Here is a 17,193-nt window from a genome sequence, read left to right as displayed (position 1 = left end):
CACCCCCTCCCCCCGCTCTAACCGGCATCGCAACTACCGCCCGCCCGCCCCCGCGAGAACCGCAAAGCACCCCCGTGCTGAAAGCGGCATCCGCCCGCCCTTCCTCCCAAGCACGGTCTTCTGCTCGTTGTAAGGGTGAATGCGAGCTCCCGCCTCTTGCCTGGGCTGGGCCTCTAAGAGAACGAGAGCCAGAAGGCCTTGAGCATGCGCAGATGCTCAAGGCCCAGCCCAGACAAGAGGCGTGAGCTCGCATTCACCCTTACAACGAGCAGCAGGGGTAAGGACCGTGCTTGGGAGGAAGGGCGGGCGGATGCCGCTTTCAGCACGGGGGTGCTTTGCGGTTCTCGCGGGCGGGCGGTAGTTGCGATGCCGGTTCGGGGGGGTGCGATGCCGGTTAGAGCGGGAGGAGAGGTGCTTGTACACCAGAAAATGCTCGGTTTGGAGGCAAAAGTTTGCTGAGTGTTTTGCTCGTCTTGCAAAACACTCGCAAACCGAGGTTCCACTGTATATATATTAGTGTAGGGTCCAGTGTAATATTTACAGTGCTATCTGGGTGTGGAGTGGGTAGGGGGCTCACCAAATTAATCTTGCCCCGTCTGTGTGGCCAGCTTTGCACCTTTTCACCCCCCCCCCCAAATGTGGAGGGAGGAGTGTACCACCACCTAATCTTTGCTCCTGCACGAGCGCTGAAAAGGTGGTAAGGAACGAGACTGACATCAAACCTGATTGCAGTATTTGATCCCCGCGCTAGAGAACAATTATCCGAGACGGATGACGTGCAACAAGGAGCGATTCGACGACCTTCCCTCGGCTGCCGTGCGCGCTCTCTTCGCCGCCGCAGCCATCATGGCCGGCCGGACTGGGACGCTGCGTGCTCTGCTCATCCGCTGGAGATCCTACCGGTACCGCTTCGTGCCCTGGATCGCGCTCAACTTAGCCCAGAAGCGCAGGTGAGGCGGGAGAAAGTTTTTTTTAACCCTTGCCGCCGGAAGCTTAAGACGTCGAATTACAAACACTTTATTGTCAGCTTCAGGAGAAGAGCTTCTTCCAAAGAGGCGTGTTAAATGCCTAGTTCTTTCTCTGTGCGGAGAGGCGAGAGGGAAGTGTGTTGTGATTATAAAGCGAGCAAGCCCAGCACGTTTTGGACTTTCAATTTAAACTACATTTAAGTTTCGCCTGTGGGCCTGAGAGCAACTAACAGTTCTTCTTCATTTGGTAGGTTGACCCCCCGAGTAGTAGAGGGTTCAGCTGCCGCATTTGTTAAAAGTGGGGTGTGGGGGGGGGGGGGAGATAATCTAAACTAAATAAAACCTAACGAGCAGATCATGTGCCATCAGGCTTCAGCTGCCGCATTTGTTAAAAAAAGGGAAGGGGGGAGGGTAGAGATCTAAACTAAATAAAACCCAACGAGTAGATCACGTGCATCAGGGTTCAGCTACCGCATTTGTTAAAAAAAAAAAAAAAGAGAAGGGAGGGGGGGAGAATCTAAATTAAATAAAACCTAACGAGCAGATCACGTGCATCAGAGGTAATGTTATTTTAAAAATACACTTTAAAAGAGGGAAATCTATAAGTGTTCGAATTATATCTTGATGGCAAGTTACCCAGTTCTAGGCTGACTATTTTGGAAGAACTGGTTTTGAACTTGCATCCTAAAGCAGTGTGGTATTTGTAGTGTCTGATCTTGCCATTGATTTCAGTGCTGCAAGCTCCATAATGCACTTGGATGGGGTGCTCAGAAATCCAAGACTGTCCCAAAATCTCTACTTGGCATCTCTGTGATAGATTGGAAACCGAGCTTATTAAAGAGAATGGAGGGAGTAGCCTAATGGTTAGAGTAGTGGGCTGAGAAGCAGGAGAGCCCACCTCAAATCCCATTCTCCTTGTGATCTTGGGCAAAAGTTACATAACCTTCCATTGCTTCAGATACAAACCAGAATGTGAGCCCTCAAGGGACAAAAATACTTTAATATACCTGACTACCACTTGGATGGCTTTAAGCAGTATATAAAGAAACTAAATATAACATACCTAAACACCAGAATACATAAAAATGTTAACAAGATTAGTGAACTATCTCATTATAAATCAACATACCCAAAAGGCTTACACAGAAAAACTGGTTTATCACCATGCTTAGTGCAAATACCTACAAAAGGATGGTGACCCCCATCGGTACTCCTAAAGTAGGAAAGGATTGTCTCTAGATCTAGACCCCATTTGGGCTGCTAGGAAAGTCTTAAGGGGACTGATGGGGGAGAGGTCAGAATTTGGAGTCCACTTGTGCCATCAAAGAGATCTTTTTCTCCATGGACAGTGAGTAGCCACCCAGATAGTTATGTTATTGCATGACAACATCACATCAGATATATCTTCCAAAGATACAAAGACCTTTCTCAGCCTGCAAGGTGTTCTATGCTGCTGCTAGTCACAGTCTATTCCATCAGCAAAAGCATTCAGTTGTGTTTACCTTCCTTTCATCAGTTGATCAGAAATATACTACCGTGTTTCCCCAAAAATAAGCACTAGCATGATTTTCGGGGTAGGTCTTAATATAAACCCTACCCCAAAAATAAGCCCCAAAGCCCCTCCCTAATGTCCCCGACACTCCCCAACTCCATCCCTGGATTCAGCGGCAGCAGCGCTCCTCCCCCCCCCCTGCGCAGCCAAACCCTGCTAACCCACCCATCCCCCTGTGCAGCATCTTTCCATCTCTCCCGAACCCCGCCAACTCTCCATACAACAGGCTGCTTCGTGGTCTTCTCCTGCTGGGTCCTACCCTCTGCTGCATCTCTGATGATGTCAGGGAGGGATAGAAAGATGCTGCTCAAGGGTTCTGCTTTACGGGGTGGGGGGGGGAGGGAGGGAGGGATGTACATTGAAATATATCAAAAAGAAATCAAACAACTCCAACTAATCCAAAATACAGCTATTAAAATCATCACTAATTCTAAGAAATATGACCATGCTTCTCCGTTATTGAAAAATACCTATTGGCTCCCTATCCGTCATAGAATCACTTTCAAAGTTGCATTACTTACATTTAAAACACTGCAATCCAGAGAACCGTTCTTCATTGTTAAGTTACTTATCCCTCATACCCCACTTAGAACACTCGGATCTTCTTCTCAAAACTTACTTTTCGTGCCTACTCTTAATATATTTGGCACTCGCTGAGACTCCTGTTTTGCCGTAACTGCTCCTCTCACTTGGAATGCTCTCACCGCTTACATTAGAGAGGAAGCAAGCATAGATAAATTTAAAGGAGCTCTTAAAGCTTTTTTATATAGAGACGCCTTTGAACAATGATCTAAACTCCTACTTTCCTCTCTCTCCATTCGGTGCAGATAATCAACAGTTTGAATAAAACTCCTACCTCCTCCCCTTTGTTCTATCCATCTTTTTGTTTTCTCTTCTTTACTATACGTTACTGTATTCACCCTTAGTCTTTTTGTGCCATGTTAGTCCGTTCTATCTTTGTATCTGACAATATGTATTTTTGTTGTGTACCCCCTGATTTTAAATATTTTGTATAATCGCTTATATATATCAAATAACCATGAAACTTGATAGAAAGATGCTGTTCAAGGATTCTGCTTCACGGGGGGTGTGGGAGGGAGGGAAGAATAGAAAGATGCTGCTCAAGGGTTCTGCTTCACTGGGAGGGAGGGATAGAAAGATGCTGCAGAGGGAAGGCACAAGGGGATGGGTGAGAGGGGAGGAAAGATGCTGCACATGTGGGGAAGAAAAAGGAAAGAGGAAGAATTGGGGTGGAGGAGAGGAAGGGAGAGATGATCATTGTACATGAAAAAAATAAGTTATTCCCCGAAAATAAGCCCTAGTGTGTTTTTTGGACCCAAAATTAATATAAAACACTGTCTTATTTTGGGGGAAACAAGGTATATACAGTTTTAATTTTTGAGATGTTCAACAACTTGCCAAAATTCAATTCAGTGAAACTGTAATAGCAACAATATCCAACTCTGCCTCTAACACAGGGGTCAAGAATATACAAGGGAAAAATATATACCAATGGTGTCAATGCAGGAAGCAAAAAGAGTCCAATGTTAATACACAAGCTTCCAATAATAAATGTAAATATAATGGAACTTCTAATGCTATGTTTTAATTGGTAGGATTAATCTCAGAGACATGGAGTGGTTAACAAGAGGGGAAAACCCCCAACCATCACACCACCTAATCATTGAATGATACATTTTAAATTGAATGTGCAAAATAAATCTTTATATAATAAAAACTTAGCAACTCTTCAATATTTAAGTGAAGTTTTAAAAGTGAAAGTGCTTTTTAAAATGTCTTATTTTTGTTTCCATATGGCATACATAGAATCTTGTTTCCCTCCGATTATCACATATAACATAGACATATCAAGGCAACATCGTTAATCATCCCTGTTATAATAGGGATAGAGCATAAATTCAATCAGTTCAGAAATACAAACAAGCTTTAAATCACTGTTCTTCAACCGCCGGTCCGTGGACCGGTGTCGGTCCGCAGAAAATTTCTGCCGGTCTGCGCAAGGCTGCGAGATCAAGTCGGCAGTTAAATTTGCTGCCGACTGCGGTTCCTGCTGACTGCTGTTCCTCCCAGCCTCAGGCGATCAAGGCAGGCTGCCAACATCGGGGCCTTCCCTCTCTGAGTCTCGCCTGTTAGGAAACAGGAAGTTGAAACAAAAGAGGCGGGACTCAGAGAGTGAAGGTCCCGACGTCGGCAGCCTGTCTTGATCGCCGCCCCTGCCGAGTTGCTGAAAAGGGCCGCGGGGAAGTTGCAAGTAGAATGGAGAGAGCTGCAGATACAGGTGCAGGTGGAGAGAGATGGTCGGCGTGTGCGAGCAAGGTCATGGGGAGCCTTCACAGTGGCTGCCTTCCCCTCCCACCAGCTCTTCTACTTGCCAGGATAGTGATTTACCGGCAACTTCCTGCAGGCAAGTACTGAGAGCTGCTGGAATGGGAGGAAGCCACTGTAGGAGGCTGGGAAGCTGCTGGATAAAGGGAGAGCTGTTACTGGACTTGGAGGGAGTTAGAAGGAGAGATACTGCTGGGAGGGGAAGAGGGAAAGGGATAGGAAGACAGTTAATGTTGGATAGAGGGAGGAGGGAAGGGAGAAGAAGGAGAGATGCTGCTGGGAGGGGAGGAGGGGAAGGGATGGGAAGAGAGTTAATGTTGGATAGAGGGAGGAGGGAAGGGAGAAGGAAAAAAGGAAGGAAACAGCTGGCAGGGAGATTACAGGAGGGGAAGGGGGTCAGGGTGGAATAGAGGGATCAGATGAGGGAAAGGGGAGCGAGAGGAATGAGAAAGTAGAGAGACATTGATGCTGGAAAGGGGGTCAGCAGAGAAATGAGAGGGATATAGATGCTAGATCTGGTGTAGGAGAGATAAAAATGAAGAAGGCAGTGAAGCTGGAAAGAATGATGTAAAAAGGAGAGAGGAGGCACAGTCTGGATGGACAGGGGATAGGGGCATAGAAAGAAGTCAGATACATATGGAAGGGGGAGAGGGCAGACATTGGATAGAACGCACAGATGCTGGATTGAAGAGAGGGCAGACGCTGGAAGGAAAAGAGTGAAAAGAAGATGAAAGCAGAAACCAGAGACAACAAAAGGTAGAAAAAAATAATTTTATTTCTATTTTGTCATTAGAATATATCAGATTTGAAATATATATCCTGCTAGAGACATAACTGGGGACTGCAGTATTCTGTTAGCATGATATTTCTATGTAGCATTCTATAATAACTTGGCTTGTTCAGTTTTCTTGATAGTAAAGGGGATATACGTGAAGGGGAGGGGAGACAGGGGTTTTGTTGGTTCGTGCTCTCTATATTTGTATTTATAAAATCACAATTGTTCAGAATATTGTTTCTTTTTGTACTTTAATAAAATACGTTCAATATAAAATCAGAACTGCGGCTTGTGCAGATGGGATCAGATGGTTTGCGGGGACAGAGCTCGCGGAGATGGGGCGTAAACGGGGTTTTAAAATTTTAGTCCTAGTAGTTTGCCGGTCCACAAAAGAATTCTTTTATTTCTGCCGGTCCACGGGTGTTAAAAGGTTGAAAAACACTGCTTAAATCATACTTCGATGTCAGGAAAAAAAAAATTCTAGAAGGCGATTATCAACTGAAATACATCTTAGCATAAGAAGGCATTAGCAAACAATTTCAAATCTGACATATTGTAATCATAAAACAGAAAATAAAATTATTTTTTCTACCTTTTGTTGGTCCCAGACTCTGGTTGTCTTATGATAACTCGCTTGCCAGGATCTCCTGCCCATTTGTAATTTTCTTCTTTCTCCGTGCTAACCATCCATCTTCCATCTCTGTCCTCTCCTTCCATTTCCCTTCCCTCCCCCAGAGGTCTGGCATCTTTCCTTTTTTATCATCTCCATCCCCGCAGCTGCAGCGATGGACCCCACCATCTCCAGAGCCACCATTTCTCCTTTCTCAACTACCTTTTCATCCCTGATCTCTCCCTCCTTCCCCACCACCCCAGGGTCCACCAGCTTCCCCTTTTTCTTCCCAATTACCCTCCTATCCAGTATCTCTATCCCCCCCTCCACACAATCCCTTGAGTCCAACTTCTCTCCCTTTAAGTTTCTTCCTTCCCTCCCTCCACCTCATTGTCCACCATCTCTCTCCCTCTGTTTTATTTCTTCCCCTCCCCTCAGTCTGGCATATGCATGTCTGGACATTTCCTTCTCTTCCTCCAGGTACTTCTACACCAGGGTCTGCCCCCTGTCTCGAAGGCCTGCATGCTTTTCCCCTTTTTCCTGGTCTCGCCTTCAAATTTGGCCCGCCATTCCTACCCTCCCTCCATCTCGGTTTCCTGGTCTCCTCTTCAAAGCAGCCTGCTGAGGATCATCGGTCGGCTGTAGCGAACCTCATAGGCTGCAGTCGACCTTGGTAGCATGTTCCCTCTGCCGCGGTCCTGACCCTCCTCCGACGTATGGGATCACATCAGAGGGAATGTGCTACCAACGTTGACAGCAACCTGCAAGGTTCGCTACAGCTGGCCGGCGATCCTCAGCAGGCTGCTTTGAAGAGGAAGAGGAGAAAAGGCGAAGGCAGTAGTTCGTGCAGCAGCGGCGGCAGTAGTTCGTGCCAGCGGACCAGATTAAAATAAAAAACGGTAAATGTCTGGCAGGCCAATTTTTAATACATTGTGGGACTCTGGTCAGTTGGGTCCTCCGCCAGTTAGCAACACATCCCGGCTTGGTGATACTAGTAGCTTTAGACTGGCCTCGTCCATGATATGCAGATTTTGTCCATCTTCAGGGGGTTAAGAATCTCCGGCTCCCCTTTCATCAATATCTTCTCAGTCAGGGGCCAGAACCCATGGAGAACCCATGACGTTTTGGTCTTCCGGCATAGCTCTTGAGCACTCAGCTTTAATGAAGCACGGTTTTTCAGATGTAGCTAACTTGCCCTTTTTGGTGCTCATTGAGACCCTCTCCTGTAGCGTCTTATGCCAAAGACTGGCGGCTTTCCGACAGTGGTGTGCTACAATTCACATGGAGCCGGAGAGGGCTCCCTTTTCGGCGGTCCTGGGTTTTGGTTTTTTCCTTCAGGTGGGCCTAGAAACAGGTTTAGCAGTGACAGTTGCAGGCTTTTAATGTTTTAGAGCACGCAGAGGCACTAGTTCGCTTTTTGATCATCCAGCGTTGTCCAGATTGCTGAGAGGGGCAATTCATTTGCGACTTCCCTTGCATCTTCCTTTCCCTTCGTGGACTCTTAACATTGTTCTGCATGGCCTTGGAGAGGCCCCATTTGTACCACTGATGGATGCTTCTCTTCTGGATCTGAAAGTCAAGACTGTCTTTCTGGTTGCCATTGTCTCGGCACAACATTTTGTAGTACTTTAGGGCAGGGTGTCCTTTATCTGTTTTCCAGACGCAGGAGTTTTCGCTGCACTGTACCTTCCTTTCTGCCGAAGGTAGTTTCTGCCTTCCATGTCAACCAGGAAGTTTGTTTGTCTGCGTTTCTTTTTGCAGACTCGGAGTGAAAGGATCAGATGCTCTACAAGTTGGCTGTCAGGTGAATCTTGCTCCACTGTTTAGAGAAAAATAATGATTCACGGCTGTCTGCTTGCCTATTTGTCCTGACTGCTGTGCCTCACCAGGGTTGGCCATCGGCCAAGGCTTCGATCGCGCAATGGATTCTAATGGCCATTTCTGCGACATCCATCGCCCGTGGCAAGTAGCCACCAATTTCGCTTAATGCCCACTCGTCTGAAATGTGTAGTTGCGTCGAGGTTGGTGTCTTGCGTGTTTTCATCCTGATGAATTTTGTGGGGTGGCTACTGGATCTTCTCTTCATATTTTTACCCGGTTTTGCCAAGTGGAAATGGCGGCTTGTTCTGTCACTTTTGGGACCTCAGTGTTGAGGGCAGGCTCTTCTGTCCCTCCCTTGATATTACCATTGCTTTGGTACGTCACCTAGCGTATGGAATCCTACAGGGACTTAACAGAATGGAGGATTAGGTTTATACCTTTGATAATCTTTCTTTTAGTCCCTGTAGGATTCCATATGACTCACCTCTGCTTGAATGCTTTCCAGCCAGTTAACAGATCGTTTTCTGTGAGTATACGCATTACCAAAGGCCTTTCTCGGAGTGCTCATTGCACACAGCAAGTCAGTTTTACATTGTTCCTCAATGTTTTTTTCTGAGTTGCCTTTCTGTCTGTTTATCACTTGTTAATATTTTGCAGAGCAAACCAGTTCAGGAATTACTTGTGTTGCTGGGGATCCTCCTCCTTGTCATGGATTTGTTTTCCCAGGACAAGCAGGCAGCATATTCTCTACATGTGGGTGACGTCATCCACGGAGCCCCGACGCGGACAGCTTTTCAAGCAAATTTGATTGAAGATTTCAAGTTTTCTGGTGCTGCACCACGCATGTGTGTGCCTTCCTGCTCCACTAGAGGGCGCATCCCCTCCTCATGGTCTTCAGTTCTTAGTTTTCCACGGAGCCAGAAAGCCCTGTCTCTCTTCTTGCGTTCTTCTAAGTGCCTTTCTAGCACCGCGGCTTCTTTATTTTGTTCGGGAGTCGCTGTGCGTTTGTTGATTGATCGTGTATTTTCTTTGTTTCAAAAAAAAAAAAGGACTTTTTGTTGTGTTTCTGCTGGTTTTCCTCCGGCAGGCCCTTCTTGGGCCTCAGCCATGCTGCTGGGCCTCGTTTGGCTGCAGCTTTGTTTTCTTCTCCCTGGCCTCTCTCTGGGCTCACCTCGTGTGAGCAGTATGGCCAGGACCCTTTTTCCTTCATTGGAATCGGGCTGACGTAGCATCGATCCCCGGTAAGTATTTCTTTCTTTCTTTCTTTCTTTCTTTCTTTCTTTCTTTCTTTCTAGGTGCGTTACCTCGGTAACGCCACCGGCTGAGTCTCAGGCATTCCAGGCATCGAGTGCAGTCGTGCCAGCCTCTACGAAACCTTCGAAGCGTGCCTCCTTTCATGGGAATACTCATCCTCGAGGTTGCCCTCTATGGAGTGTACTGCTGCACCTTCATTACCAGTTTCATTGGTACAGTGCCAACTTCCGACCCTCAACGGACTTCAGTGTGCCTCGACGTCGACTGAGGCTTCGTGCCTCGACGTCGACTGAGGCTTCGTGCCTCGACGTCGACGGTGGCTTCGTGCCTCGTCGTCACCGGGGGCTTCATGCCTCGTGGTCGACGGGGGCTTTGTGCTTTGACTTTCTGCCTCGACGTCGACTGAGGCTTTGTGTCTCGACGTCGACTGAGGCTTGGTGTCTCGACGTCGACTGAGGCTTGGTGTCTCGATGTCGACTGATGCTTTGTACCTTCGACGTCAGCTGCGGTTGTGTGCTTTGACGTTGCCTGAGGCTGGGGGCCTCGTCGTTGACCTAGGCTTCGTGCCTCGCCGTCGACCGGGGCTTTGTGACTTGACGTCGTCTACGGCTTTGTGCTGGGGGCTTTATTCCTCGACATCGGCTGAGGCTTTGGGCCTCGGCGTCGACTGGGGCTCTGTGCCTCGACGTCTCCGGCTCCTGTCCCGCTTTCTCTTTGGTTCATTCCGGGCAGACGTGCCGGAATCTTGTAGTACGAAGTTTGGTCTCCTGGAGGAGACTCTCTCCCTGCTCCGGCTCTATTGCTCCCGCCATGCGTCGTCTCGCTTGGCGCAGAGTGTGGCTGAGGATCCGAACCTCCAGGATCATCTCGCCACTTTTACTTGCATGAGTACTGTGCTTCTTGAGGCCTCTCTTGTGGCGGCCACTAACCGCCTCTCAGAACACGACCGGTCCTTCGCCTATCTGGACGCCTTCAGCTGAATCCCTTCTGCCTTGGCGGTTTGGACTCCCTCTCCGGAGGGGCCCTCAGGATACCTTTCCTGTGTTCTCTCGGCCTCCTTCGCAGCGGCCGTAATAGCTGCAGCAGCGCCGGGTTACGGTCCAGCCGCCGGCTTCGGCGACTCCTGGCCGTCTTTTTGACTATTCTCGCATTGCCTTCAGGCTGCTCTCCTTCAGGGGATTCCTCCCCTCCCTTTGGGGTGTCTCCTTCGTGTCTACGCACAGGGGGTATAGCCTCGCCTCTATCGGTTGGGCGTTCCCATCATCCCATCTGCATCTAGTCCTGGCCCTTCGTGACCTGCACTAGTTTCTAGTCCGGGAGCAGTTCAGTGCTTCTGTCCGCCCCAGTCTTGGGAGTCCGTTGGGGCGGACCTGAACCCAGTTTGCACTCCTTCTTGTCTCGGCCTCAGGGGAAGGCCCTTGTTCGTTTATGCCGGAATGTGGCCTCTCTGTCCTTGGTCCGCCCCTGGTCTTTTCTGCCTCAGCAGGCCGCCCGTCTGCGCCTGAGTCAGCTGGTGTCTCAGCGGTCTTCGGTCTCGGCCAAGCGGATGATGATCCTTTTGGGACCATGGGTCTCCACGGTTCATGTCCCGCCGTTCGCCTGGTTTCATCTTCGTGTTCCCCACTGGACCCAAGTGTCTCAGTGGTGGCAGGATCGGGATCCTGCTTCCCAGCACATTGCGGTGCCTCCCTCCTTGAAACGCTTGCTTCATTGGTGGGCCACCTCTTCGTACCCCCGCATCAGAAGGTTCTGATGATGGACTCCTCTGCATAGGCTTAGGGGCGCACCTCGACGGCCTTGGGACTTAGAGTCTTTGGTCGAGTGCGGACCGTCGCTGCCGCATCAACCTGCTGGAGCTCCGGGCTATTTACAATGCCATGGTGGATTTTCGTTCTTGGTTGCAGGATTGCGGGGTCCTGGTGCGTGCAGACATCCAGGTGGCGATGTATTCTGTGACCGAGCCAGGGAGTATAGGTTCCCTGTCTCTTTGCAGGGAAGCCCTTCGTCATTGGCAGGGGGCATTAAGCCACAACCTCTTTCTTCGGGCGGTGTATTTCCAGGGCGAGCAGCGTTGTCTGGTGGACACATTGAGTCGCCTTTTTCAGCCGCGTGAATGGTCGCTCCATTCTCAGTTTCTGTGGCAGGTGGTTGTTCGGTGGGGAACTCCACAGGTAGTTCTGTTCACTTCGCCCCTCACTCACTGGTTGCCTCGATCCTGCTCGAGGATGTTCTCCCGGGTTCGCCTCGAGGCGGATGCTTTCCTTCTCGATTGGACAGGCAGGTTCCTCTATGCGTTCCCTCCCTTTCCTTTGCTTCTCAGGTCTTTGGTACACCTCCTGTCAGTCTGCGCCACCATGATCTTGATGGCTCCTCTGTGGGCCCGGCAGCCGTGGTTCTCCCTGCTCCTCCAGCTCAGTGTCAGGGAGCCTCTGCTTCTACCTGTGTTTCCTTCTCTGCTGTCTCAGTGTTGAGGTTTTCTGTTGCATCCCAATCTGCAGTCTCTACACTTATCAGCTTGGTTCCTCACCACGTGCCTCACTCCTGTTTCTCTCAGTCAGTGGGGATGTTCTCGAGGCCTCGCAGAAGAGCTCCACTCGGCAATGCTATTCCAGAAATGGTCCAGATTTCCTGCATGGTGTGCTGAGCGCCGCATGGATACGCTCTCTGCCTCCTTGCCTTCAGTGCTGGATTATCTGTTCACTTGTCTCCACCTCTGTGCGATTGCTGCCTTTCATTGGCTGCTTGATGGGAAGCTGTTCTCCGTCCATCCAACGGTTTCCCGCTTTATGAAAGGTCTCTTCAATGTTCATCCTCCGCTCCAACCCCCTCCGGAGGTTTGGGATCTTAGTGTGGTCCTGGCTCAATTGGTGAAACCTCCATTTGAACACATTGATACAGCTCTTTTGATATACTTCACCTAGCAGGTTGTATTCCTGGTTGGTCTCGCATCTGCTCGCAGTCAGTGGGCTGCAAGCTCTGGTTGCTGACCCGTCTTTTACTGTATTTCATCATGACACTGTGGTCTCGCTTACTCATCCCAAGTTCTTGCCCAAGGTGGTTTCAGACTTTCATCTCAATCATTCCATTGTTCTTCCGGTCTTTTTTCCGAAGCCCCTCTTGCCTCCTGGCGAGGGGCGCTTCACACTCTTGATTGTATGAGGGCGTTAGCCTTTTACCTGCGTCCTACTGAGCCTCATCGGATGGCTCCTCAACTGTTCATCTCTTTTGATCCTCGTCGGTTGGGCCACCCTGTTTCCAAGCGCACCTTATCCAACTGGTTGGCTGCTTGTATTTCCTTCTGCTACGCTCGGGCTGGTCTCTCGCTGCAAGATCGGGTCACGGGGCATTATGTCCGAGTGATGGCGGCGTCTGTTGTTTTCCTCAGAGCCATGCCTATAGAGAAGCTCTGCAAGGCTGCCACTTGGTCTTCGGTTCATACCTTCACCTCTCACTACTGTTAGGACGTTTTTCCAGGCGCGACAGCCAGTTTGGCCAGTCGGGGTTGCGTTATCTGTTTTCATAATTGCCAACTTTCCCTCCGTCCCTTTTTGGTTAGCTTGAAGGTCACCCACATGTAGAGAATATGCTGCCTGCTTGTCCTGGGATAAAGCACAGTTACTTACCGTAACAGGTGTTATCCAGGGACAGCAGGCAGATATTCTCGCAACCCTCCCACCTCCCCGAGGTTGGCTTCTTTGCTAGCTATCTGGGGGGTGGGTCATTAGAGTGGGCAGACTTGATGGGCTATAGCCCTTTTCTGCCGTCATATTCTATGTTTCTAACTGAAGACCATGAGGAGGGGATGCGCCCTCTAGTGGAGCAGGAAGGCACACACATGCGTGGTGCAGCACCAGCAAACTTGAAATCTTCAATCAAGTTTGCTTGAAAAGCTGTCCGCGTCGGGGCTCCGTGGATGACGTCACCCACATGTAGAGAATATCTTCCTGCTGTCCCTGGATAACACCTGTTACGGTAAGTAACTGTGCTTTCAGGTATGTTGCTTGGCTTTGGGACTTAACTGGATATGTTTGTTAGCTTTTAGGCTAAGGGGGTGGAGCAGATGCTCAGAAAAGTTTGTGGATTTCTGCAACTTCTGGATTGTACTGCAAGAAGAGTCTTGCATCTTAGAGTTTCGTTTGTATATATTATGTTTTCCCCAAAATAAGACAGTGTCTTATATTAATTTGGGGTCCAAAAAATGCATTAGGGCTTATTTTAGTGAATGTCTTATTTTTTTTCATGTATAATAATCATCTCTCCCTTCCTCTCCTCCACCCCAATTCTTCCTCTTTCCTTTCTCCACCCCCCCTATGTGCAGCATCTTTCCTCTCCTCTCACCCATCCCCTTGTGCAGCATCTTTCTATCGCTCTTTCCCATCTCCCTGTGCAGTAGAACCCCACCGACCCTGCCATCATGAGACTGACATAACTCTGCTCCGAAGACTCTAAAAATAGCAGCAGCGGCAGCGCTCTGAACAGGCTCTGAACGGCCCATTCACGGCCCATTCATAGCGCTGCCATCGCTGTTGTTATCCCAGTACAAGCAGGCAGGTATTCTCACTAATGGGTGATATCATCCGACAGAGCCCTGATGCGGACGTCTCACAAGCATACTTGCTTGAAGAAACTCCAGAAGTTTCGAGATGCCCTCACCGCGCATGCGCGAGTGCCTTCCCGCCCGATGCACCGGGCGTGTCTCCGCAGTTCTTTTCTTTCCGCGGAGCTGAGAAGTTTTGCTTCAACTCTCTGCGCTGAGTGAACCCTTGTTCTTGCCTTCTAGTGCTCGTGGTTTTGAGTTTATTTCTCTTTATCGTGTGTTGTTTGATACGTTTTGTTGTTTTAAAAAAAAAAAATTTTCGTCTGAAGATTTTATCGCATCGGCCGCATGGCTGGGGTCCCGCTGCTTCGATCTAGCGGCGGAGCTTTTTCGGCCTATGTCCCGGCCCATTACCGGTTTTAAAAAGTGTGTCAAGTGCCAGTGCGCGATTTCGCTGACGGACCCGCATCGACGCTGTTTGCAGTGTCTTGGGCCCCACCATCTTCCGAAATCATGCCGGCCTTGTTCCACTCTGACTGCACATGCTTTCAAGCGTCGCTGTTTTTTGTGGGAGTCGTTCGCCATGGATGCATCGAAGGAACCCTCGGCATCGACCAGCGCTTCGCCTTCGACCTCGGCATCGACTTCCGTGCCCGCTGCATCGGGTCTTCTGAAACCTGCTTCCTTTGTTCTGGTTTCGACCCCGCCTCCTGCTGCGGTGCCTTCCTCGGTCTCCTCAGGTCAGGTAACTCAGCAGGCAGTTCCTCTGGTGGTGATTAAGGTGCCCAAGGCTTCCAAGTCCAAGCACCCTAACACCCGTGACCGCGACGATCGTACAGGGGGTCCCACTCCAGATGCGGCTCCCCCCCTTGTCGGCTTCACTCCGGTCGCTGATGGAAGCGCAGTTCATCGAGCTCATGACTACAATGGGCCCGCAACTGCTTTCCAAAATCCAGCCTGGGTATGCGGATCCTTTCCGTGATGTCGAGCTGCCTCCACCTCCACCACGGCGCTCTCTCTCGTTGCTGGGAGAGGAGTCTCGGCGAATGGCTGGTGTGTCTTCGAGACATGCATCGCAAGGGGATGAATCTTTCACGATGCCACCTCTGGAGTCGCTTCCTGTCTCGAGTGCAGACCCCTGGGATTTGCCTCCTTTGGAGCGAGTCCCTGTCCGTCATCTTGTGGAATTCTTCCGGAGTCCTTTGCCTCCGATGCCGAGTCTCGAGCCCTGGCCTGCTCATCGAGAGGCACCGGCCCATCCCCAGCTTCGTTCTACGGCTTCCAGCCCCATCTACTCGGTGGAGGCCTCTGCGGAGCCGTCCTCGCATCGATGGATGCCTCCAGGCAGAGTGCGGGGCGTCGTTCCAGGCATTCCTCGAGGCATTCATTGAGGCATTCACATGACTCGCCGCAAAAGAAGCATCCTCACCTGGCATACTCGACTTCGGATGTTTCACCTCCTCCGGTTCCGGTGTTAGAGGACACTGTGAAGTCGTTCTCGCCTTGTAGATCCCAAGCTTCTCTGGATCCTGAGGCCTCGACGTCTTCGAGCCCATCTCGAAGCCCTGTGTTAGCGGACCAGCTCTCGTTTTCCACTTTTCTGCGGCAGATGGCGGTGGATCTGGACATCACCTTGGACCGCTTTTCCAAAGAGTATCTTGAAATCATGCATCTGCCTTATCCTCCTGTCGAATCTCTTCGCCTGCCTCTGCATAAACTTCTGGACCAAACATTCATGAGATGCTTCGAGACGCCATACTCCATTCCTGCGATTCCGGGAAACTTGATGCCCGATACTGCACGGTACACCATAAGGGCTTTGAGGGTTCTCAACTGTCTCATCAGTCCCTGCTGGTCGAGTCCTCTCTCAAGCGCTCTCACCCGTCCCAGGTCTATGCTACTGTTCCGCCTGGCCGGGAGGGCAGGACCATGGATAAGTTCGGCAGGCGCATCTACCAGAACTCGATGATGGCTTCCCGAGTTCTCAATTACAGCTTCCATTTTGCCACCTACTTAGAGTTCTTCCTCTCGGTGCTTCGGAAGTTCCTGCCTTACATCGACTTGCAGGCTCGTTTTGAGTACGAGGAGGTCCTCGCCTCGTTGTCTCAGCTGAGGCTTCAGATGATGCAGACCTCCTATGACGCTTTTGAGCTCTCGGCGAGGGCTGCGGCCTGTTCCGTGGCCGTGCGTTGCTTGGCATGGCTCAGGACAATTGATATGGACCCGAATCTGCAGGATAGGCTAGCTAACGTCCTATGTGCAGGTGCGGATCTGTTTGATGAGTCCATTGAGACGGTGACGAAGAAGCTGTTGGACCATGAGAAATCGTTTCAGTCCATCCTTCGTCCGAAGCCTAAGCCTGCCCCGTCGCAGCCTTCTCGACCGCCCTTGATCTACCAACGGTGTTACACCCCCAGGCAGGCTCCTGCAGCTCGCCAGCCAGCTAAGAGGTAGCCACCACAGAAGTCTCAACAAAAATCTCAACCTTCAGCTGTTCCCAAGGCTCCTCAGCCTTTTTGACTCTCTAGTAGGGAGCATAACCAACACCGTTCTGCAATCCCATCTTTTTCCAATTGGAGGTCGCCTCCATCATTTTTATCATCGATGGATGGCTATTACCACCAACCTCTGGGTCCTTACCATCATCAGGGAAGGATATTCTCTCCAGTTCCATCGAGTTCCTCCGGACCATCCTCCAAGAGAGTATCCTTCCAACTTGACCCAGATCGCCCTTCTTCTTCAGGAAGCGCAGGCTTTGCTCCGGCTTCGAGCCGTGGAGCCGGTCCCTGTGGACCAACTCAACCGGGGGTTTTACTCCCGGTACTTTATTGTCCCGAAGAAGACGGGTGACCTTCATCCAATTTTGGACCTCAGGGTGCTCAACAAGTTCCTGGTCAAAGAGAAGTTTTGCATGCTGACCCTGGCTTCTCTCTACCCTCTCCTCGAGCAGAATGTGCACTCGAGGGAATGTGCACTCTTTGACCAAAAGATTTGTAAGCCTGCAACCATGTCAAGGTAGACTCTTTCAGCAGCTCCCCTCCCTCCCCCTTACCTTTGTGGCCAAGTCAAAATGATCTACCAACAATAAAATTTTAAAAACACAAAGCACGTTGTACGCAGAGAAAATGTTAATTATCATTTATATTCCGCGGGTTTTCAAAGAGGTCAAGGCAGATGACTTTATGCAATGTCACCTCAGTAACAACTATAAAAAAGTAGACAAATATTCCCCCTCCCTTTTTACTAAATCCCATCCATCTGGCCTCTCGCAAATTCCTCAGATTTCGGGTGGGACATCTTCATCTGCAATATCGTGTGCTTCCTTTCGGC

The 17,193-nt window shown here is 49.9% G+C and overlaps 1 protein-coding gene across 6 annotated transcripts in view; it reads left to right on the top strand.

The window, feature by feature from the left end:
- The first annotated feature begins 299 nt into the window (after nt 1-299).
- Nucleotides 300-17,193, top strand: part of SETD9 (SET domain containing 9) — a 92,926-nt gene continuing 76,032 nt past the window's right edge. For 4 of the 6 annotated variants that reach the window (XM_033931069.1, XM_033931078.1, XM_033931088.1 and 1 more), the window contains exon 1: nt 300-950. In XM_033931069.1, coding sequence (XP_033786960.1) covers nt 772-950 — 179 coding nt within the window. In that variant the 5' untranslated portion in view covers nt 300-771. Of the gene's footprint in view, nt 951-990; nt 1,216-17,193 lie in introns of those variants that run through there. The other 2 variants (XM_033931047.1, XM_033931058.1) reach the window with 2 other exon arrangements.

The sequence above is a fragment of the Geotrypetes seraphini genome, chromosome 1, assembly GCF_902459505.1.
Source record: "Geotrypetes seraphini chromosome 1, aGeoSer1.1, whole genome shotgun sequence".
NCBI lineage: Eukaryota > Metazoa > Chordata > Amphibia > Gymnophiona > Dermophiidae > Geotrypetes > Geotrypetes seraphini.
Note: the sequence above shows the minus strand (reverse complement) of the source record. Positions and strands in the feature narration are given on the sequence as shown.